At 38.7% G+C, this 26,355-nt stretch overlaps 1 protein-coding gene across 1 annotated transcript in view; it reads right to left on the reverse strand.

The window, feature by feature from the left end:
• Window positions 1-19,404: 19,404 nt before the first annotated feature.
• The window catches only part of LOC126471538 (RING finger protein 11), a 35,174-nt gene continuing 28,223 nt past the window's right edge, over window positions 19,405-26,355 (reverse strand). Inside the window, exon 4 of the mRNA XM_050099763.1 lies at window positions 19,405-20,143. Within this exon, the coding sequence (XP_049955720.1) occupies window positions 19,969-20,143 (175 nt within the window). The 3' untranslated portion in view covers window positions 19,405-19,968. The remainder of the gene's footprint in view (window positions 20,144-26,355) is intronic.

A 26,355-nucleotide genomic window follows, 5' to 3' on the forward strand; every position in this document is an offset into this window, starting at 1 on the left:
TACCATCACACTGGGTGATACGCCAGTATGGCGATGACAAATACACACTTTCAATGTGCGTTTACCGCGATGTCGCCAAACACGGATGTGACCATCATGATGCTGTAAACAGAACCTGGATTCATCCGAAAAAATGACGTTTTGCCATTCGTGCACGCAGGTTCGTCGTTGAGTACACCATCGCAGGCGCTCGTGTCTGTGATGCAGCGTCAAGGGTAACTGCAGCCATGGTCTCCGAGCTGATAGTCCATGCTGCTGCAAACGTCGTCAAACTGTTCGTCCAGATGGTTGTTGTCTTGCAAACGTCCCCATCTCAGGGATCGAGACGTGGCTGCACGATCCGTTACAGCCATGCGGATAAGATGCCTGTCATCTCGACTGCTAGTGATACGAGGCCGTTGTGATCCAGTACGGCGTTCCGTATTACCCACCTGAACCCACCAATTCCATATTCTGCTAAAAGTCATTGAATCTCGACCAACGCGAGCAACAATGTCGCGATACGATAAACTGCAATCGCGATAGGCTACAATCCGACTTTTATCAAAGTCGTAAACGTGATGGTACGCATTTCTCCTCGTTACACGAGGCATCACAACAACGTTTCACCAGGCAAAGCTGGTCAACTGCTGTTTGTGTATGAGAAATCGGTTCGAAACTTTCCTCATGTCAGCACGTTGTAGGTGTCGCCACCGGCGGCAACCTTGTGTGAATGCTCTGAAAAGCTAATCATTTGCATATCACAGCATCTTCTTCCTGTCGGTTAAATTTCGCGTCTGTAGCACGTCATCTTCGTGGTGTTGCAATTTTAATGGCCAGTAGTGTAGTAAATAGCAAGGATCCTATCACACTTCCCTCGGGCACTCCTGATGTTTCCCCTTCTTCTGATGAACACTCGTTGTCTAAACACACTGGGTTTTCTTCCTTAGGAAGTCTTTGAGCCAGTCACGTATCTGGGAGGCTATTCCATATGCACATAACTTCGTTAACAATCTGCGGTGTGGTACCATGTCAAATGCTTTTGCTTTATGGAAATCTAGAAATATGGAACCTGCCTGTTGCACTTCATCCATCGCTCACAGTATTGTGAGAAAAGAGCAATCTGAGTTTCGCATGAGCAATGCTTTCTAAAGTTTTGTTGATTCATGGACATGACCTTTCCCGTCTCTAGGAAATTTATTATATTCGAACTCAGAATATGCTCTAGAATTCTGGAGGAAACTGATGTTCAGGACACTGGTCTGTAATTTTACAGGTCCGTTCTTTCACCATTCTTATATACAGGAGTCACCTGCGCGTTTTCCAGTCGCTTGACACTTTGTGCTGGTCGAGATATTCGCGATAAATGCAAGCTAAGTAAGGGGCCAATGATGTAGAGTAAGCACTCTTTGTAAAACTGGACTGAGATTCCATCTGGACCTTTCGATTCATTTGTTTTCAACTCTTTCAGTTGTTTTTCGACGCTAGGGATGCTTATTACTATGTTATACATATGGGACTCTTTGACTTAGAACTACTTAAACCTAACTAACATAAGGACATCACACACATCCATGCCCGAGGCAGGATTCGAACCTGCGACCGTAGCAGCAGCGCGGTTCCAGACTGAAGCGCCTAGAACCGCTCGCCCACAACGGCCGGCTGTAAGATGGTCAGACGACTATAAGTTTCTACATTTCTCCCATATGAATGATTTCTTAAACCTGGAAAAACTTCGGCCTTCCTTTTGCTACCTTCTATTACTAAAACAGGCTTGTGAACGAGTGACTGGATGGAAACCTTAGATCCGCTTAGAGATTTTACGCAGGGCCAGAATTGTTTCGGTTTCTCCGCCAGATCCTTAGACAAGGTGTGATGGTGGTGATAGCTGTCGTCATTTGCGTGTCTTCTTTTGAACCGACAGTGCAACAGCCTTTTGCTTTCTCAGCATTTTCCGAATTTCTTTATTAAACCATGGAGGGTGTTTTCCGTCCTTAATCCACTTACTAGGCACATACTTGTCCAAAGCACGATTTACAATCTGTTTAAACTTTGTCCATAATTCCTCTATGGCCATTATTATGGAACTAAATGATTGCAGTTCATTGTTTAAGTGAGATGCTAACAACTGCTTATCTGCCCTTTCTGGCAGAAAAACTCTGCTAGCCCTCTTGACTGATTTATTAACTTTCGTAACCGTATTCTCTATGATGACATCACGATCACTAATCCCGGTCTCTATACTGACGCCATCGATAAGTAGCTACAAGGTGTAATATACTTGTAATGCGTGTGGGCTGCTGAACTAGCTGCTCAACACAGTTTTCGGAAAACGTGTTCAATAGTACTTCACAAGACGATCTGTCTGTACCCTCTGCAATGAATCCACACACATCCCACTCTATACTCGGTAGGTTATGTCACCAACAACAAGTATTGCATTATCTAGGTATTTATGCACAACTGACCATAGACTTTCTTTGAATGACTCTAGAACTATCATAGCAGAGTAGTCGAGCGGTCGGTAAAAACATTCAACAATTAACTTGGTTTCACCTAGACCTGTTATGCATGACCAGACAACTTCACTATCACACAATCTCAGTAGAGACAATGTTTTTGTCGACTTCCATGAACACTCCCCGTCCCTCGGCATCTAATCCGTCTTTCTGAAACATTCCAAGACTCGCTAAATATCTCAGAGCTTTTTACTTCAGCTTCTGCCAGCCCTGAGTCCCAAGAATAATTTGAGGTTGAGAACTCTCTTGGAGGACAGTTAACTCGGGAACTTTGTTACGAATACTTTGACAATTTACTAATAAAATTTTTACAGTCGAACTGAACTGTCTTTACTCTAAACACGCTCCGATTTCCCTATATGCGTATCGACTCAAACTGCCGCCTAGCCTAAAAAAACACGTGCACCCCACATGTACTCTGCTAGCCGAATAGCTGCAATCCTTTGTGTAGTGCACCCCTGACCTATCAAGGTGAGTCCTACAAATCCCCACCCAATAACGCAGTCCAGAAATCTGCAGCCAAGACCATCACAGGGTTGACGAAGCCTTTGGTTGAGACCCTCCACTCAGCTCCAAACCAAAGGGACTCGATCAACTCTGGGAACAATGCTGCAAAATGCGAGCTCTGCTTGCATCCCGCGTGCGACGCCAGCAGCCTTCAAATGAGAAACAGGTAACTTTTGGACGCTTGCAAAGCTATATTTTCGTAAGTTACTGTTATGGATGTTTTTGGATAACTTATCTCGTAGCAAATCCGCATTTGTGTTTCACAGTTACTACTAAAGAATAGATCAGCCCGAATTTCATCGTATATCGACGCAAATAAATGTGCGGTTTTGAGAATTTTCGGAAGTTACCGGTACCTTTGTCCATTGCACAGTCTAATCTGTAATATGTTCAAATGTGTGTGAATTTCTAAGGGACCAAATTGCTTAGGTCATCGGTCCCTAGACTTACGTACGACTAACTTATGCTAAGAACAACACGCACACTCATGCCCGAGGGAGGACTCGTACAGTCAGTGACATGGCGCCTCTAACCGCGCGGTAATGTGTAATAAATCGACGTTTGTAATTTAGTTACTGTTGCAGATATCATAACTAACATATTCTGTAACCTCTAGTTTTCCCTTTACGAGGAAATATATATTATTTACGTCTATTGTTAATTAACTCTATATTCGAGTTTGTTAATATCTATAATTAAACTCAAAAAAGTTTTACGAATTAGTGATTTTACCACAGGTCTTTCTGTTGCCTTTTGTGTATTTGATTCAATTGTTATAGAGAATTAGTAATTTTTTGCAGGCTTAAAGTAATTTGTTCACTGTCCTGTAATTCATTGCACCAGCCAAAATGCAATCCCACTAAGAATGCTGTTCTCCAACATGGGATGAGTTGGTTGGTTCATAAGTGGCTGAAAATTGCCCTGAATACTGTCAAACGCTTGACAGTTGCTCCACCTCTTGGAAGAGCTCCCAAGAGTCATGTACCTCAGTACCAGTCCAAAGATACCACAAAATCGTATCGTCTCCTGTGGATGCTGTTTCCTCTGCAGAAAGTATGGGGTCTGTCATTACTCATCCACTTGACTGTGAGTGGCGTTTCGGTCATAGATCTTGGCAGACTGTACAGTGTGGACATGGACCTGGGAGAACACAGTGTATTATACCAATCCTCCTAGCCAACAAGTTCAAGGCGCTGTATTTCACCGAAACAGACAGTGGGACTCACTTCACCTCTTTTGTGGAAACCTGTTTTGTCTGGTATCAACAGGAGGCACACACAAATGGCTAGGGGCATATTAATCTTCAGTAGTTCAAACATACAGTGAATGATGCTACCCCTAAGGGAAATGGCAGCAAGGTACAGGACAGGGCACCAGGTGCACTCAGTCTGCATGCCTGGCAGCCTCATTCAACATGTTGAAGAGGCTATTCCGGCAGCCATTGAGGGAACAGGATGCAAGCAACAGCAGATTGTGGCACATGTTGGAAAAAATTATGCCTGTTGTCTCGGCTCTGAGGTAATACTTGTATCATTCCAGTGACTGGTAGAGAAGGTTGAGAAGACCAGCCTTGTGCAAGGAGTTTCAATGAAGCTCGCACTTTGCAGCATTGTGCCCAGAACTCATCGTGGCCCCTTGGTTCTGACTTGAGTGGAAGGACTGAACCAGAGACTTCAGAAGACATGCGACATGCTAGTCTGCAACTTCCTGCACTTGCGCCATAGGGTTGAGAACTGTAGGCTGCCCCTAAATGTGCCAGGTGTGCACTACACATCAGAGGCTGCTAATCAGGTAGCTGACTGTGTGTGGGGTGCACACAAGGGTGTTTGAGATCAGGCTACTCTCCATCCAATCCAGATAACGATAGCTGTAGGACCCCAGAATTATTGGTGATAAGATCGAAAGAAATGCCTCCCACAGGTGAGAATATTAAAATCCTAGTGGTTAACTGCTGAAGCATTTGCAACAAAGCACGAGACTTCAAAATGCTCCTGAAATGCAGTGAAGCTCACATAATACTAAGCACAGAAAGATGGTTGAAACCTGAAATTTCTGGGGAAAAAATTTTCACCAGAAAGGATAGGCTAATGGGACATGGAGGCAGCAGACAAGAAATTCAAACATACCAAGATAGAAATTGAAGATTCGTGTTGTTTGGGCAGGACTCAGTATCAGAGGTGATGATAATATTGTAATTGGATCCTTCTATTGCTCACCAGACTCATCACCCGATGTAACTGAATACTGGGAAAGTGCAATCAGTTTGCAAGGGAGACTGCTTACAAATCACTTGTTCAACCCATTCTAGAATATTGTTCAAGTGTGTGGGACCTGTACCAAGTAGGACTAACAGAAGATATTGAATGTATCCAGAGAAGGGAAGCATGAATGGTTACAAGTTTGTTTGACTCATGGGAGAGTGTTATAGTGATGCTGAAGAAACTGAACAAACAGATTCTTGAAGACAGATGTAAACTATCCCACAAAAGTCTGCTAACAAAGTTTCTGGAACTGGCTTTCAATGATGACTCCAAGATTATACTACAAACCTACATGCATTGCTCACATAGATATCACGAGCACACGATTAATTACAGCACACACAGAAGCATTCAATCAATCATTCTTCCCATACTCCATATAACTGGTACAGTGGGAGTATCCTCTGCCGTGCACTTCACGGTGGTTTTCAGAGTATAGATGTATAAAGGCTGTTGATATACTTTCCGGGATGTAAGGCCGTGGTCCAAGAACTTTTCTGCTCCTTACGTTTCGTCCAGGACTGCGCTGGACTTCCTCAGAGGCGCTGCTCCGCTGAGTCTTGCCGACTCAGCGGAGCAGCGCCTCTGAGGAAGTCTAGCGCAGTCCTGGACGAAACGTAAGGAGCAGAAAAGTTCTTGAGTCTTGCCGACTCAGCGGAGCAGCACCTCTGAGGAAGCCCAGCGCAGTCCTGGACGAAACGTAAGGAGCAGAAAAGTTCTTGGACCACGACCTCACATCCCGGAAAGTATATCAACAGCCATGTCAACCGGTCGTGAAAGCCTTCATTCTACAATAGATGTATAAAATTTGGAGGCATTACTATTCAGCATACCCTTGTAATAATGTATGAATCAGTTGATTCTCTTAAAGTCTCAGTGGAGTAGAAAGACGTGGCCACAAGTGAATCCTTTGGCCTCCTTTAAGCCGTACTTTATTAGTCGCTATGTCTTTATGATTACAGGCAAAATATAAAAAATTGTGTGTTGCTGGATAATGGATACCTTCCTGGACCATTATGAGTGGTTGTAAGTCTTTATGAAGATTGTTCTATTTCTTGTACTGGTTCTGAGAAGTTTTTTGTTAGTTCTATAGAGAGATATAATCTGAATGAAAAATTTAATTTCATAATAAATACACTGAGAAGCTGTCATTAATGTACAGTAGTAAGTTCTTTGACTAGGCTTTTACAAAATGTTCATGAATTCACACTACAAATGATTTGTCTTACATGCTTTTGGATCTACAAAAATCTTGATTGTTTTGATCTGTTACCCAAAAATATGAGACTGCTGGAGCAGATCCAAGAAGGGTCATGATCCCACCCAAGTTGTTTTTGTAGAACCCTTTATATTTTTACACATAATGTGTGCCCAGAAAAACTGAACAGTAGTTTTTTTTTAATTATTTGTTCATCTACGTAAGATTTTCTTAAAGTAACTTAGAGACTATGGGAAAAGTTTGTGCTCTTTTTTGTTCGAAATTTATCAATTTGGAGCAAACTTGCTGTCATACGTTTCATAACCACAACACGCAAAAAATATCACAGCACAAGCAAAATTATATGGGATCATCATCATCACCAGCACCTTCTCTAATTGTGATTCAGTGATAGTTCATAATCATTTCTTTCACTTTTTCCACAATTTATTTGGTTGATAATGTACTGGGGAGAGGGGCGGGCATCTTCATGGCCATCGAAATGCTTATACCACTCATAAACCCACGGCTTACTCAAAACAGACTCACAAAAGCAGTATCTAACATTAGAAAAACTTTGATGCACTTCATTCTATTCTTACAGAAAAATTTAGTACAATTTCTATGAAACATTTTTATCCAAAAATAAACCATCTTCTCTACTACAAAACCACACGTAACTTCTTTCAACGACTGACAACAGACTAAATACTAGATATGGCTAACATTGTACAGATACTTTTTCAGACATGTTTACCAACTCAACAAAGAAGAAACTGAGCTACTTGGGCTAAAATGCTATAATAGGTTGACTGGGTTTCAAAGAGAATAAACCAGGACTCTAGTGTCTATACCTAACTTCATCACTACACTTATGCTTACCTTTCTTGGCACTTATCGTGATATTTTGAAATCGATAATAGGGCTATGACAATGCAGCAGCTGAAAAACCCATAGCAAGAATGTATCTCCATTTTGTGAATTGTAAAGGAAAATGTAGGTACACTACACACAAAAAATCCTTTTCTTCAGAAATAAGAAAAACTGATATATACTTTTTTTATTGTGATAGCCTGAGTATACTGTCTGCAGTGTTTAGTCACTTACTAGGGACCTAGGTGCAATTTGTTAATCCTAAAAAGTATGTAATATTACTAACCAGTAATCAGACACAAATGATGCATACATGAAAACCAATATTCAATGATCGCTGCTAACACTTACTGCATCACTCACATTCTTCACCAAATTAACTTCCATATGGCGGCAGTCCCAATATGGGAGACAGTTTTAGTGATGCTCCTTTATATCTTCTTAGGTTTTACTTGTCTCAAGGGCCATAAAGAAGAAGGTCTACATGTTAGAGGTGGGGGTAAGTAACACCTGCTTTTCTTTTCAACATATCTCTTATTCTTTCTTTATACATAAGACGAGTTAAAGGAAATGCGGTAGTCCTATATACATATTGTGAAAACCAACACCACATTTCTATAAGGTTCTGCTTTTAGGAAACTTGTTTTTCACAAATATTTAAATTAACGAGAAATATTATTGCACACATACTGGAACAATTATTTGTCCCCAAAAGATTTTCTAGGGACACCACTGACATTTATATGAAAACCAGAACTGTCCTGACAAAACGGGAACGTCTCATTAGCCTATGCAACAAGCGAAACTGCAAAATTTCCGTTACTTCTGGACACACCTTAACTAAGTCTCAAAAATGAGTTCACAGTCAGAACCCGCAAATCACAGGTAATTCAGTAATCTTCGGCTACACATTGGTGCCAACATTTCTGGGACAGTGCCCATACATTCGAGACTACATTTTCAGTTGAATTCGTAGAGGACCTATGTAAACAGGTCTTACACAGACATCTTGGACATGCATTGCAACTTTGGGCATGAATAATTATACTCTGTCATTGCAGAACAGAAAAGAAAATCATTTCAAAGATGATGATGGGCTACAACACTTCACACACGTCAAAATCAGTAAATATTAAATAAGGCATAAGAATGCAGACAAAACATACAACCTCAATATACTTCAGCAGTTGGTGCCCCTCAACTACTTGAGTCTTTTGACCTCTTCTGAGGCGTTAAGTTCATATTAAAGACTTCTTCTTCTTCTTCAATTCGACTGTGGTGCAATCAATGCCGAATTTTAGCTGGATGCATTTCCATGCAGAGTGGCTTTGTGGTTCCTCGCAGCAGTGAGATTCCATAAATGTATTTCTTGCTGGCAAAGCTTCAAAACCTCACAAACTTGTCTGTTACTCCACTGCTCCTGAGACATTTTGATTTCAAAATCCCAACTTGGAAGTACAAGTGAAAAACAAATGAATTCAGATTTCGAAACAACAACCAAACCAGAAAACGTTGGTACCAATGCTTGGTCGACGTGTCCCTATTAGCCCCAACAGCCTTTTATGTTTGGTTGAAATACCGACAAGCAACGGAGTAGTACCAATATAGCCAATGTTGGTCTCAACATGTGGACCCATCCTTAGGCAAGACAGAAAGGGCAATTCAAAGAGTATAAAAAAGCCTGCCTTCCCAAAGGTAGGAGAAAATGTCTAAAAGAAACAGCATTCCCTCATTTACAGAGTCTTACCTGCAAAACCATGTTCACAACATTGCATAAATTATGACATCGTCAAAGCTGAATTAATTTGGTGTTGTTATAATTCTTAATTAATTGTATCACACTTGTACCAGTACTTCTAAAATTTTTTGATGTATGCTTTTTCTGAATTGCAATTTCTTGGAAATTGTGCTAAATCAATGCAGTATTCACTGATGCAAACAAATTATTATTATTCATATTCTTCTTATTATTATTATTATTACATTAAAATATTTTATGGATCTACCACTATAAGCCTGTATGACATAATGGAATGAAAGTAAGCACAGAATGACACCCTTTGTATTGCAAACAAAGATTTGTTTATGCATATCTGCAGTTCTGTTTATGCTGCTCCCACTGAAATTTATTATGAAGTCTTCATAACGGGAATTTAGTGTTGTCAACCTTTTCTGTTTGCATGTACTCATATTTTATGTATATGTTGGGAGGAAATCTTTTCCAGATTCTGAACTGCATAATGGGAGGGGATCTTTTTCCAAAGTTTAATGAAAGTGAGCTGGTCAATAACCATTTACAAATGCCCATTAACTTTTGTTAACAGCTCTTTCCACAACTGCATTTGATTTGCTGTTTACATAATGTTTGTATAATTTGCAAAGAAAACAAACTTAGCGCCTAATACTGTTACTGTTGGAGGGTTTTGACACACACAATTAAAAGGGCCACAAGATGGAAACTTGTGGCACACCACATTCAATTAGTTTTCCTTTACATTAAGACTGGAACTTCTCACACCCTTTCTTTGCTGTTAGACACATCTTCAACCATGTCACATAATTTCCTGCCAACCTACAATATTCTGATTTACTTATAAAGATGTTGTAATTTATGCAGTCAAATACTTTTGACAGACCACAGAATACACCAAAATACTAAGTAACTGTCTAAGAATTACGTACGTTCTCAGTGTATGTACAAACAGCCATTTCTAGTACCAAAGCCTTTAGGAATCCAAACTGTGATTTCCACACCACAGTTTTCCAATCGTATAGTTCAGTGACAGATTACACAGTGTGAACCTGAACTTTAACACAAAATTTCGAAGATTGATCGTGGATATTTTCAGTGTATTTTGGCATAAGGGACCCACAATCTCCCATGGCTCTTTGCAGAGTAATTGGATTTTATTTGATTCATAACCACATGTACCTTTGTATCTGTATTGCACTGAAAACATCTGCACAACACTGCAAGTGTTGACAAAAGTGCTGTGTGTTTTGTTTGGAAACAAATGTGTTCTATTCACTCATGGCAACTGCTTTTGACAACAGTAAAGCCCAGTTTACTCTTTGGCCTCAAGTTCGCTTTCAGTTTTGCTCCATTCTATCTCAGGTTTGTTTTTCCGGCGGTGTTAATTGTACATTGACAATGACACACAGCAAAATAGGTTCACTGATGAAGAGATGGCAGATATGTACTGTGTGTATGGGCTCATTCAATGCAATGAAAGAGTATCACAATAACACTATGTTGAGCTGTTCCGGCAATGACAGCAATAATGTCATGGTAAATTTCTAATCTGAAGGCTGTTACATTATTCAGATGGAGATGAAATCAATGAAATGCAGTGACATGGAATTCCACTAGTGAAATCTGTTCTGAAATGTCGAACAAGCAGTATATTGAATGTGTCGTGATACACAAAAATTTGAGCAGCCACACCAAAATCCCTATCTGGATCTTCTGCTCATCATGAGCATTTGCCTTAATCCTCTGAGCACACCCTCGCACCAAGAATCAAATTCTCAAAACCAGAAGTACTAGTGGCCTGTGCTTTAACAATCATTGCATCTTCATGCAACTAAAATATCTCCCAATTTAGATTTAAAAAAAGATACTATACCATCCACAAGTCATGATTTTGTGTGTGTGTGTGTGGGGGGGGGGGGGGGGAGGGGGCGGGGCGCTTTTGGAGGGTGCTCAACATCACGGGCGTTAGCGTCCGCACTAGAAATCTCTCACCGTGTCTTTGTGCCATAGTAACTTACATGCTTTCCTGTGTAAATTATGGTATCATTGCATTATTGATATTAAGCTGAAATAATTTATTTACAGATTTTGTGAACACACTGCCCCTGTTCGACTTGTTTCCTGGCCTGGAATTTTAAAATCAGCAGTCCTATGGAAAGAGAAGTATACTTGTATTAAAATTAATTACAAATGATACTGAGTGATGTGCAGCATCCTAAGAAAGTGTTTATAAACAGATCAAGTAACCCCCTAACTCAAAACATAAAAACATTAGTTTCTGGTGAGCCATACCATGTCGATAGGTTGTCGTATGTTTTCCGCATGCCATCTTTGTCTCTAATGGAGGGCGTCCTGTTTTGACATAAGCAAGTGGCAGTGTGAGGAGTGAGCCATACAATGGCTGGCGGCAGAGCAGGGAGGGCCCTTCAAGTATGATGTGTTGTGATTTTGAGTCTTGTAAGTTCTCTGTTGGACAAACGGACTTTGGTATTCCAATCGGGGTCGCGTGTCTGAGAATAAGTTTTCATCTCGCTGGCTTCCGAAGATGTGAGATGGCCACAGCTATTCCTATTGCAGAAGTCTGTGGCTGTGGCGCTTTGGTTAAGAGGGAAGTGTGCCATCTTAGAACTATGGCGAGGTACCTTACTTCTGCTGAGGTAATTTGGCGACAGCATGAGGTTCACAAAATTTTCTTTCCTATTGTCTCTCCCAGTGTGCCACCATTTGCTTATGCGCCTTACCCGTCTTCACAGTTATTATAACCATTAAAATACTGGCTCAATCTTCCCCCTTGCTTAAGCCCCAGTCATGAGTATGCTGAGTTGGAGTTCAAGAGGCCTGCACGTGTTTGTACTAACTGCTTATTATACAAACATAAATTTGTGATTTTCTGTATTTAAAGACATACTGCACTTTTACCTTCCTATATGATAACTTTGTGGACTGTGGTTTAAGTTGCCTCTTTTATTGCTGTGAGTGACTTCGATGCTTGCTAGTTAACTTGTTAATTTTGGTAGAAAAGGGTTCATGCCAATTTCTTTGTATTTAAGGTACTTTCTGCTAATGTAATCGAAGTTCGTTTGGCAACTGTGTGCATCCATTCAAATCTCATTGATTTTCTGCCCCGCATGGTGACCTCTTGTTACTTTTGTGCCACTGGGCATTGTTTTGAAACTGAATTGCAGTTGACAGGTGAATATGTGTGTGTGTGTGTGTGTGTGTGTGTGTGTGTGTGTGTTTTCAGTAATAAGGCCGTGATTGCGTTTTTGTTATAATACTAGAGGGCTTAGTTTTGGCCCCTTTTTGTATGTGGGTGTGTAATTACACTTGTAAACATATTGTGTTCAGTTCCATGATTGAGAGGCTAAAGATCATTTATGATTAGATTACTTGTTGAATTTAAAGATCCTTTTTCTTGCCACGTACTACCAGCAGTTACTAGCACCGTGCGCAGAATTGTCTCAATTATCTGGGAGGTGTCTATATCAGATTTACGCTGAATAACTACCTGGGGGCAGCCAGTTGGATTCTGAGGCCATAGGTTGCATTGTCTCTTGATCAACAGTACTCATGTGGACCCAAAAGAAATTGCTTGTTTTATGTATTTTTTGAAGAGAGAGAGAGAGAGAGAGAGAGAGAGAGAGAGAGAGAGTGTGTGTGTGTGTGTGTGTGTGTGTTTTGGTAACTGAGTGTAAATTTTAAAGTCATTGTTTTAGTAAGTTTTCATTCCTTTGTCCAGCAATGTTGTGAAACATTCTGTGATACCAAGCAATTGTAAATCAGTAAACAGGCTGTCAGAAAATATGTTAAGGTGAATTGCTTAATTGCTTGTGACACAAATTCTTCTTGCTGTAGCTGTTGTTTTGAAGCATCATTCTTCCGTCACATAAGCATGTAAAAAAAGAAAAGAAAAAAAATTCTGTGTCCTAATAATTACATAGTATCTCATTACAGGAATTGAAGCTAAGCGATAAGTGATTAATTCTCAAGGAACTACAACAAATTTCTTTTCCTCTGTGTATTGGGTTGCTGAAAATATAGTCCCATAGCTTACCTAATTTATATGGCCCCTCTACATTCTAGCACAGTAACGGCTGGACACTGACACAGTTTTAATATCAGAGAATTGAATTTCGTGGAATCATAGTCCCAGTGTATTATCTGCTACACGCAATTCTTTTTTAAATTGGGTGTTGATGCTTCTTTTAATAGTGTCTATGAACATTTAACCACATGAGAAAAAGATTTTGTATACTCCTGCTGTGGAAGGCAGTACTCAAATATTCATGCACCTTTCTTGTTTTAATAAACACTGACTCTTATTAGCACTCTGTACAAATGATCAGTTATTGTTTTTGTGAATGAGAACGAAACTTCCCCTTCCACTGCAACTAGCTTTGCAAGTGAAGAGGTTAATGAAATTAAAGAAATTATTCAGATATTTAGGGGAGGCAAAAATTTAATGTCATAGTGGACTAAAATTTTATAGTATCAAATTGAAAGTAAGGAAAAATATTATGAAACATATATGGGGAAAGCAGTGAAAGAGGAGAACCCTTCATTGAATTTAATTCAGAGCATAATTTAATCATTACTAAAATTTCATTTAAAAATCATGAAAGAAGGTTGTACCGCGGAAGAGACATGGATCCACAGGACGGTGTAAAGTAGATTATATAATGGTAAGACAGAGACTTTGAAACTAGATTTTAAATTGCTAAACATTTCCAGGGACAGATGTGGACTCTGGTCATAATTTCTCTGTTGTGAACTGCAAATTAAAGGTGAAGGAATTACAAAAAGCAAGAAAACTAAAGAGACATGAACTGAATAATTTGAAACAGCCAATGGTTGCCAAGAGTTTCAAAGGCAGCAATGGGCAATAATTGACTGAAGCATAGGTAAAGAACGCAATAGAAAATGAACGAGTAGCCATGAGAGATGAAATAGTGAAGGCATCATAGGATCAAATAGACAAAAAGACAAAGCCCAGTAAACTCTTTGGATAATGCACCAGATATTGAATGTAACAGGTGAAAGGACAAGATATAAAAATGCAGCTAATAAAACAGACACAAGGGAATACACACATCTAAAAAAATGACAGAAGGTTAATGTTTAACATCTCGTCAACAACAAGGTCATTAGATGGACAAGCAGCTCGGATTAGGAAAGGGTAGGGAAGGAAATCGGCCATGCCCTTTCAAAGGAACCATGTTGGCTGGCATTTGCCTTAAGCGATTTATCAAAATCACGGAAAACCTAATCTGGATGGCCAGATGCAGATCAAAAAGTGAGGCTACACAAGAATGGCTAAAACACAAATGAAAGGGTGTTCAAGCAAGCATAACTAAGGCAAATATAAATACTGCCTACACAAAAATTAAAGGGACTCTTGGAGAAAAGAGAAGCCTCTGTATTAATATCATGCGCTCAGATGGAAACACAGTACTAAGCAAAGAAGGGAATACTGAAGGGTTGAATGAATATATAGAAAGGCTATGAAAGGTATACAAACTTGAAAGCAGTATTAAGAAAGGGAAGGGGAAACAGATAAAGGTAGGATGGGAGATATGATGTTGCCCCTGGAGTAGACAACATTCCCTCAGAGCTGCTGATGTCCTTGGGAGAGCCAAACAAAACTATTCCACCTGATGTGGAAGGCATATGAGACAGCCAAAATACTCTCGCACTTCAGAGAAGAATGGAATAATCCCAATTATAAAGAAGGCACACGCTGATATGTGTGAATAACGGACACAAAATATTTACAGAAGAATGGATAAACTGATAGAAGCCAATCCCAGGAAAGGTCCGCTTGGGTTCCACAGAAATTTAGGAACAAGTGAAGCAATATTGTTCTTTATACTTTCCATAGAAGATAGGTTGAAGAAAGGCAAACCTATATTTATAGCATTTGTACATTTAGAGAAAGTTTTAGTCAGTGTTGACAGGAACACGCCCTTTGAAATTCTGAAGGCAGCAGGGATAAAATACAAGGGGCAATAAGTTATCTACAATTTTTGCAGCAACCACACTACAGTATAATACTGAAGGGTACGAAAAGGAAAGCAGTGGCACATTACGTAGGCAATAAAGGAGACTGAAGAAAAATTTGGAGAAGAAATTTGAAGTTTATGGGGTAGAAATAAAAACTTTGCAGTTTGCTGATGACACTGTAATTCTATCAGAGACGGCAAAGGACTTCGAAGAACTGATGAACAGAATGGATGTTGTAAAAAAAGGTTATAAGAGAAATAAAAACAAAAGTGAAACAAGATTAATGGTCTGCAGTCAAATTAACTCAGGTGATGCTGAGGGAGTCAGATTAGGAAATGAGATATTAAAGGTAGAAGATGAATTTTGCTATTTAGGTGACTAAATAACTGATGCTGGCCTGACTAGAGGGGCCATAAAATGGAGACAGGCTATAGCATGTAAAGCATTTCTGAAAATGAGGACTTTGCTAACACTTAATATGAATTTAAATCTTAGGAAGTCTTTCTGAAGGTGTTTGTCCAGAGTGTAAAAATGTGAGTGATCAACTGTTATGAAAAGAAGAGAATTGAAGCTTTTGAAATATGGTACTAACCAAGAATGCTGAAGGTTAGATGGAGAGATTGAATAACTAATGAAAAGATAGTGAACCAAATTGGGGAAAAATGACATGTACAATACAACTTAACAGAAATAAGGGATTGATTGATAGGGCACATCCTGATGCAAGACAGATTTGTTAGTTTGGTAACTGAGGGAAGTATGGGGGTAAAACTGTAAGAGACCAAGGGATGAATATAGTGGGTAGGTTTAGACAGATGTATGTTGCCGTAGTTACTCTGATACGAAGAGGCCTGCACACGATAGAGTAGTGTGAGAGCTGCATCAAATCAGTCGTTGAACTGAAGACGACGACGACGACCACCACCACCACCAACAACAACAACAACAACAACAAGTGTTTGCATGAGCATGAACACCATACTAAAGAATACAGGAACAATAGTCACCCAGAAAACATGAAATGGCAGTAGCAGATCATGCATTGGGACCAAGGAAACACCAAATTCCATTCTCCAATACTAAAGATTTACATGAAACAATTATTATTATACTAGGATATACAGAGATACTAAAGAAACTCAAATACACAAACAACTCTAGCAGAAAAGGAGGAGGACTGAAATTAGCAAGTGAAGTGCCGTAGTGCTGCGCAAAGCAAACAGCTGTACAAACACAATAGCACAAATGGCATGAATCTGCAATCTTCGAAACTGGTACGCAATTGCTAGTTTTAACATATTATGTCTTTATAGTCTCTGAGATCATCATCTGCAATCGGGAACAAAACATTAGGCACAGAAACATGTCAGAAAATGGCCTAATGCCCATAAAACCAATGATAAAAAGAACCATGAGTCCGAATGTTCCCCTAAAACATACAGTAGCAGATGATACTGAATCAACACTTCTGAAGACATGGACTAGAATGTAATACCATGGGGCGCTGATACAAGAGCAGTAATTGTGTTATTCAAACTACTATGCTCAGAATGAATATGATGAGTCCATATTTGTATTTTAATTGAAGTGGACTATCATTCTGGGTCAGGTCATTAGTGAACATTGGAGATATATACGAATTGTGTGAACAAACACAAACCACACAATATATAGACTTCAGCTCTAGTTGCATAAAAAGAGTATTTGAAATTCACACGTGGCACTATTATGAAAAGGATAGTTATTACTCACCAAATACACCATATAACGGAGAAGCTGAGTCCCAGATAGGCACAACGAAAAGACTGTCAAACAAAGCTTTCGGCCAAACAGGCCTTCATAAGAATTAGGCAAAACACACACACACACACACACACACACACACACACACACACACACACACACACACACACAGAGAGAGAGAGAGAGAGAGAGAGAGAGAGAGAGAGAGAGAGAGAGAGCCTCAGACTCTGGTTGCCAAGGCCAGACTGGCCAGAGACTGTGGTCTCGTGTGTGTGTGTGTGTGTGTGTGTGTGTGTGTGTGTGTGTGTGTGTGTGTTTTGCCTAATTCTTATGAAGGCCTGTTTGGCCAAATGCGTTGTTTGACAGTAAAATTATAAAGAATGTAGCAACCAGTTGCAGAAACATAATTTATTTATCTTGTTGCAAATTGATTTTGACTGGTATCAGTCATCATTGGTGCATTTTTCTAACCGATACATGCCATAAGTAGAAGTACTGTCCTTGGCAGATTTCTATCATGAAGTGACATGGTTTTTTGTTGTGTCTATCTATGACTCAGCACCTCCACTATATTGTGAGTAGCAACTATCATTTTCATAATACTGTCATCACACCATCCTGGATTTTTTTCAGTGTTTCAAATTGAGAACATCATTGATTAGCTACAAGAGGACCGTAACATGACAGTTGAGTAACGTAATTTGCATCATTCTGATTGCACAGGAGTAAGGCAAATTTTCTTATGCTTGCTTGCTTGTCATAAACTAGGGCAATTACCATGTTTCATTGAAACCAGTTGTGAATTACTTACAAAATCTTTCTACGCTACTAGTTCTGCAGTGTGAATATTGCAATAATTAAACAGTTGGGGACTGCCCTCCATCCAAGGAAAAAAGGGACATGAAAACCAACTCATGCATGTTGGTGTCAGTTGTCCAAGAAGGTGCTCACACTTGTCACACTGGTTCTGGATGACAGGAGTATAAAAATGAATGCCTCTGCCGGTAGCAATCAAAGCTTATCTCACAATCACTACAGCATGAATTAGCACCAATGTTACATGTACAATGTCAACTAAGAATATCAGTAAATATTAGATAGAAGCTGTGCTAAAAACAATGGTACTGTTCACCAGGATTCCTCTCACAGGCCATTATCATGCAGCATGTCTCTAATCATGTAATGGAAGAGATGTAACTGGAGGGATGAACAACTCCAAGTTGTGCTTTGGGTGTGAGCAGAGTTTGCCTTGTAACTGATGGCCATTTGTGAGTGTGGTGGTGTTCAATCAAGCAATAACATACATGACCAGTGTGCTTTCGTGAATAAAACTGTTGGACCATTGTTTCACTATGTCATTTCTACTAGTGTGTATCAGATGGAATTTTTATTTATCCTTGCCAAGAGGAGTTATCAGCTAGTCCAACTATATGGGGCACTTATCTACAGCAGGAATTGGAACATCAGGCCCATTAACACAATATGACACTGGTAAGACAAGATCTACTGAAAGAGCCATACAGATTTCTCTGTGTGGAATATAAGAAAAAAGTACTGCAGACTGACACTGAACTATTGACTCACCATTTACTCTTTGGAAACAAAACTGTAAAAATAAAAAATGGTCTCAAGACCTCTTTTTTTTCAAAGTCATTATCATAATGTAATTTAAGCTATGTGTCACTTTTTCTCAAGATTATAAAATTATGACTTCATCCTGAATCCACTTCTCAGGTACCAATAAAGTCAAATGAAAAATTAAAGTACTCTGCCTCAATTACAGAAGCTTCAGTGTAACAGTCTTCCTTCTAACAGATCAATCATTGTGACAAAGAAATTGTGTGAACTGAGATTTCAATTAATTTGTAAAGCACTCTGTTGCTTGGATACAGTGGAAAGGTATGGCGGTCCTCACCATTAAAGTTAGTTTGAACACTCCAGTTCATTACTAGACCCGGTCCTACTGAAGGTGGTATGCCCTCACTTTCCACCAGTCTTTGGACTGATTTATCCAGCCAGTTAGTGAGGGAGCTACTGTTGAGTACAGCTTGACAGATCTCAGCTGATTTATTTTTGTTCCTGCATTTAAATATAATGACTTGACACACACTTTCCATAAACAGAGAAGGCTACTGTAACCACAATCACTATTCTGCAGAGACTTATGTAACATTTTTCCCTTTCAGTTAATAGTGGCTAGCAGTCACTTGATGGAGACTGTTGAGAACTGAAATTGATTTTTCACAAAACAAAAATACATACATAACATTTGTTCCCCAATAATGCAATATGACAAAACCATTTCATACTGGTGGTGATATGCATGGTATTAGCAGTTTAGTTGCGACTACAAAGATCATTGTCATGCTATGTAAGTGACAGTAATAGTATTCTTTCTCCTTCTTTCCATTACATATGCTAGATTACTCACCTTTTTCAATAATCTGTAATAACAAATGTTGCTAAAAGAAGATTTTACAGCACAATGTCGTCATTTCAACTAAATGACAAATATACATCAATACTTATTCAAGATATATAAAACACCAATCTTTTTCTTTTTTGGTAAAATAATTCATTTAATTTCCCCATTCCATTGTGTGTGTGTGTGTGTGTGTGTGTGTGTGTGTGTGTGTGTGTGTGTGTGTGTGATGTTTTTACAAATAACTTTTTAACATACACATAAAAATTGATATTTTGTCCAAGCATAAAACTGTATTAGAACCTCCTGTTATTTCACTAAATGTACCAGACATAATTCTGTATTTTTCTGATTTCACATATAAGTTACCGATTTTTTTACTTATAACCATAAAATGTGAAAATATAATTATTATTGTTATGATTATTATGATTATTCATATTTATCATTATTAATTATGTATAAGCCAACTATTGATCTGAAGGAAAGCAACAGAATACTTGTGTATAAAGACATTATCAGTACCCTGATTATTAACTTTCTTAGCACTACCTCATATTCACATCACAGCACAGTTCTAAATTTCAAATCTGCTTTATGCTTGTAAAAACAATAAAACAGTCAGTCTTGTGGAGTCACCTCTTCATCAGAGGTGCAGCATCCCTAAAGAGTTCCAAGACAGAGCACTGCTCTGAGCAAGAGAAACATAAATATTAATTATTCGTTTCGTAACTTGTCAGTAATGCTGCATCCACAGGCTCCATACATGAAGGACACGTGAAACTCCTCATTAACCAATCGTCAATGCACTGAACATGATAAATATGCATACATGGCAGGTATCGTACTGGGTCATTCACATTAAATTCCACCATACAGATCACACATCTGAAATAAAAAATAATAATAATAATAATAAATAAATAAATAAATAAAAATGCAACAAACATTCCAAAATTATATAACTTTCTTGAAATTTGGATACAATTAGATGAATTTAATATAATGCAGTGTAAATAATCCCCCTCCCATATACTTCACAGCATTTCATGTGGAATACCTAACAAAGGTTTCAACTGCTGCCAAGTCCCTCCCAGACATGATTCCCATTAGTTCAATAGCTAAGACACCTTTCAAGCTGAAACACATTTGCTTCCTTAAAGCAAAGAATTTTCAAAGGAAATGTTAGTAAGGGAAAATGCGTAGATTCTTTACTTATAACCCTTCAAATAATACGAGTGTCCATGCACTGGAACATTCACACTTTGAAGTCTAACAAAGGACTTGCAAAATGAGTGCTTGCAGCAACAAGAAAGTTTTAATTTATGTAAGTAGACACGATGTGTAGATTACAACTTGCAGAATAGCTGTATTATTACCATTTATCTCGTACTTCACAAACATGTTCATGTTGTTCACATTCATGATACAACAGAATTTTTTAGGCTTTTTGTAAAGTCTGTGAGCATGTAGATCTCTGCAAGATACACAATACAAGAAAAGGGATTGCTGGTCACAGCATAAAACTTATGCACACAAATACTACGCAGTCTTCTGACAAACTACATTACAGCGACACAATTTTGTTACCATACAAGACTTCAGAATAACAGTCTGTCGTAAGTTGCACAGCTATTTTTATTTTGCTTTACCAGTTTTGACAAATTAATTTGTCATCTTCAGAATCCTACAAAATTCGGGTATTATAAATCAACAGAGGGCTATACATGTATGTAAAGTATAAGAAACATATTACAGAAACTAACCTAGTATAGGTATAGCAGATGTCAACTTCTTCATAGATTCATTATACCATGATATGTTCAAAAATGTATGTACTGTATGTGATTACTGTAAAAACAGGTTGATCATTTACAGTAAATGAATCACATCTGTGGACATGTCCAGCTGTTGCACCACGAGCAAGGAGCATATATAAAAAGTATAACTAAGGTATGGCATTTTGTAGGCTTCTAAAGACAACTCATTTGTTGAAACCAGTGAACCAAAATAAAAATATCTGTGCAACTGATGACTGAATTTTATTCGGAAATATATGCTACATTTGCTGAAAAATAACAGCTATAAATAAAATAATATTGCATAAGAGTACTATGATATCTGCCAGGAGGAGGAACCCAACTATTTGTAAGCAACATGCATCAACAGCGTCAAGAAACTCTTGTTGATAATGCGAACTGAAAAGTTCATGATCATGTAGAACAGTGTGTCTTGATTGCAAAATGTGCAACACTACCTATGGTTATCAAAATGCTGATAACCCCTCAAATATGAGAAGTATGGCATTTAGCCACTCATACAGCTACAATTAAACACAAAATAGGCACATACTGTCCTCACATTAATTTTATGTATGTGAGATTCTGAATGAACAATGAGATATTTAGTTCCATCAGCAATAATAATGGAGGGAGCCTTGACGGGCTTCTCTGATCAAAAACTGGCCACAAATGCTGCACAATATCCAAAGGAGGAGACTGGGTGGGCCAGGAAAGACTCTGGAAGTCCATCAAGATATACCTAGAGAAACTTGGCAGTATGTACCGTCAAACGGGGTGATTTCGGACACCGGGGCGAAATCGGACAGTATGGCTTATTTGCTCTTTGCCCCTGCATAAAAACAAAGAGTTACTTATTTTATCGCCCGTGTGCCAGTTATTTTAAGCCCAAGATTGCATTTATCGCTTTCCACAACTTTTATTTTGCGTCACTTGTTACCCTACGTGAATAACTGACGAACAGTCTCAGTGTTAAAAATCCACACATCATCGTAAAGTGGAAACTTTCTATCGTTGAGTCAAGTGGGAAGTTATTGTAACCGTAATTGTTGATGCGCTCCGTAACTAACAGCATTGTGACAATTTCTGTACAAGTTTGTCGAGTTTCTCATGCTAGGTTATAAAATAACGACGGTTTTTGTAAAACTGTGTACTGTGTGGGGTGATTTCGGACAATGCCAAGAACATATAACAGCAGGAGAGGTGCTACAGTACGGTGTAATTATGACCTGGAACTTTTAGATAAAGCTGTTTGTGATATTCAGAGTGGTAAATCATCGTACAGAAAAGCATGTCATTTGTACGGTATAATCAACCCTAAAAAGGGGGGGGGGGGGGGGGGGGGGAGGACAGCCAGTGCTAAATAAAGAAGAAGAAGAAATGTTGAAGCAAGGTATCTTGAGCACATTGGCGATTTCCCTTCACTAAATTGGGTATAAGATATTTAGTTAAAGGCTACCCTGATAAACCTGGCCGAAAAGAGAAGAAATTTCATAATAATTTGCCAAGAGAAGTATGGATGCATTCATTCCTCAAGCAACAGTCAGAAGATCTTTCCGTTCGCTTAAGCGGAAATATTAAACGAACTCGTGCAGAAGTGGACAAAGAGACTGTTAAGATGTTTTTCTCCAACACCAAGGCAAAGCTGGAAAATCTCCCACCACCTAGCAACATGATCAACTATGATGAAACCATCATTCCGTATCACTTATTCTTAACAAAGGGCTACCTTAAAATGTGTAAAATGTCACCAAAATCAAATAAAAAGCATGTAGAATTAAAAAAATAAAAATTAAAAAAAAGGGGGGGGGGGCAGTAATTGTCCGAATTCACCCTCTATATACTGTAACTTCGGACAGAGATTTAAAAAATACACGTGTCCGAAATCACCTCAACTCATAGGGTGACTTCGAATACTTTATTTAACTGCCTCAGATAAATATACCTACACATACACTTTCTGGTTCTGGGATATTTTATTCGTTACACATATACCTGACTACTTCCATAACAATCAATTTAATCTAACAATATATACCAAAGTTACAATCAAAATAACAACAAAACCGTCCGAAATCACCCCGTTTGACGGTACTGGGGTACTGATGTCTCAAATGAGGACTTCGCTATAATTCAGCCTTTGAGAGGAAGACTATAACTGACAAAATGACATTAAACTTTTGCTACCTACAAGCTTAATGGTAAAAAAGGCAGTACATTGGACAAGTTTCTTTTGAGCTTGTCACACTAAGTTAACTTCTTGACTTATTGCACTACATTATTCTCTTTCTTTATGATGCATGACCTTGGTACTTACTAGCCTTGTAATAATACATCCTTGGTTATGATCAGACATGTATACATCACTACCCAGACATGCTCTTCAGTCTGCGTGTCTTGTGTCACAGATTGCAGATACAGATTGTTTGAATGTCAATAAAGCTCTCACGTCATTTAACGGTAAGTTAGTTTATGACTTTTTGTGCCTGTCTTTAATCTTAAGCAATTCCTGTCACTAAGGTTTGGTTATCGTCCATTATCACCACTGGGTGATGCTGTTTTTCCATGAGGTGTGTATGCCATTACCACCACTGATATTTTTTCTCTCAATACCTTGAATGCACTGGCAACCTGTTGGGCACTTGTTACAACTAAACACAGTCCAACAATCTGCCTATGTTGAAAGTATGAAAGGACAACCATTTTCCTTCACCCTTCTCTGACCAGATGGTTGGACAAATATTTATTGCCTAACATACCGCAAAATATACTTCCTTTACTCAAAAAACAAAGATCACTCTCACTGTTTTATAAATATTATTTATTAAAAAACATGGGTGTTCAAGTTGTTTTGGTAATCAGTTGTATACTTCATAATACGGCACAAGTAGCTATTACTCCAACACTTTATAGCACTAACTTGTAGGAACACATATCGTGGAAGGAAATACATGTAGTAAATATTCTCTAAGTACAGAGTAGTTATGGTTCTTTTGAAATCATACAGATTTTTATGCCACTGACTTCTTAAATATCATTCGACGTATTCATCCTCTTTCCATTACTCAACCATTTTTGTAGGTATTGGTTGAATATACTTTCATTTTAGTAAACTGAATTCACTGACCAGCTAATGATTTATGCTGTGTATGCCATTACCACCAGGATTGTAAAATTCTGTCACTTCTTCTTGAGCTGCAGTATAAACCATATTCCTATTTGTGTAGCATGCTGGACTCCTTCACAATGCATTCTCTGTGTATTTAAAGGAGAAGGGTCTTTGAAGTATAAGTACATCATACTTGCAGTTGCATTACTGTTAATACCTTGGTCCTCGAAACACCCAATCAGAAAGAATGGAAGGCATGTATACTTGTGGGACACGCAGTCTCTGTCTATCACTGGCCAAACTTCCAAGAAATTCACTGTGTAAATTTAAATATGACTAACCAGTTCTTAACCTTATATACAAAAAAATAAAAATTAATGTCAATTTGTCTGTGTTAATCGTGGATGAGCTCTGTGGCTGTGGATTGAATGAATTTTGAAGAAACACAGCAACCAGCAACTTTTTATATAGCTTTATTTGTGCCAAGACACCTTTTGGACTTGACCATGCATTCAACAGGGGTAATACATTTTGAAAAGATTTTATTGACTTCATTTTGAATGCTGCTGTTGCTCCACCCAAAATGCAGTCTAAAAATCACTGCAGTGGTGAAAACATCAATGAACTGGGCCAATCAACATGGCTAGTAGCACAAAATGCATCTGAGCACAAATTAAGCTGTACAAAGCTTTACTTCTTCAAGTAATGAAAACCAGTGTCTCTCTCAGAAGACCTCAATCAGTGTCTCAATGCTGCATCTGATTTCAGTTAGTACAATATGACAAACTTATTACCAAAACCATTCTAGACATATGCCACTTTGACAAAGGGCAGATTATTATTATGCAAAGCCTGTGAATGGGTATCTCGAAAACGGTGAAGCTGGTCGAATGTTCACGTGCTACTGTTGTGAGCACATACGGAAGGAGGTAGGTGCTCCACCGATTTAGAGCAGTGATATGTGCAACAACAGACATTCTTTTCCCTGCTGCTCCCTGCAACATCATTAACCTCACTCAAAACTAAGGAACTTTAGAACTTTTGCAAATGGGTCCGTATATTATAACTAAATTGTGGACTATCAGTCATGAGCTTCGAACCACAACACAACAAAATTATTCTCGGCAAATCTTAGTATTGATTTCCTGTGTAGAAGGCACTTAGTAGAGCTTCTGCACCCATCAGGCGTTCCATAGTGCAACGGATAGCACATTTGACTGCAGTGAAAGAGATCAAATGTTTGAATCGCTGAAGGGTCTTATATTTTTAAAAGTTTTACACAAAATACAGACTGAGGCAGTGAAACCGCACAGTTTTGAAAAAATCACCAATAATATATTTACAAAAAGAGTATAATTACTTCAACATGAATCTTAAGTACATGAGTGTAAATTAATGTTAAAAACAATCATTTTTTTTAATATGGTGTCAGTAAGGAGGCGTCCTTGGTTTTGCACACATTGTCAAAGATGACGTTCTGTAGCATCTTCAACGTAATGTTGTTAATTTCCTGCCAGATTCGCTCCTTCAGATCATCTTTTGTTCTTGGTGGACTTTCCTCGAAGACTTTGCATTTCAGATAGCCCCAAAGCTGGCTGCTGTGGCCGAGCGGTTCTAGGCGCTTCAGTCTGGAACCGCGCGACTGTTACAGTCACAGGTTGGAATCCTAAATCAGGCATGGATGTGTGTGATGTCCGTAAGTTAGTTAGGTTTAAGTAGTTCTAAGTTCTAGGAGACTGATGACCTCAGATGTTACGTCCCATAGTGTTTAGAGCCCCCCCTCCCTTTTTTTTTATAGCCCTAAAGAAAGAAGTCTGGGGCGGTCAAATCTGGAAACCGGGCAGCCCAAGGGATATCACCATTCTTTCTGATTAGCCATCCTAGAAATGCGAGTTTAAGCAAATTGATTGAGACATTAGCGGTATGGCTTGTTGCACCATCTTGCTGGAAGAATGTTTCTTCATCTGGATCATACTGAACAATTTCAGGCAGACCAAAAGTTGCCAACATGTCAGAATAATGTTCAGAGTTTACCGTTACTGTGTTACCATGCACATCTTTTAAAAAAAAAGTAGTGTCCCACAACTCCACAAGAAGATATTGCACACCAAACTGTTGCTTTTTCAGAATGGAAAGGTTTTTCATGAAAAACACGTGGGTTATTTGCGGACCAATACCGGAAGTTCAGCTTG

Source organism: Schistocerca serialis, chromosome 3 (genome assembly GCF_023864345.2).
Source record: "Schistocerca serialis cubense isolate TAMUIC-IGC-003099 chromosome 3, iqSchSeri2.2, whole genome shotgun sequence".
NCBI lineage: Eukaryota > Metazoa > Arthropoda > Insecta > Orthoptera > Acrididae > Schistocerca > Schistocerca serialis.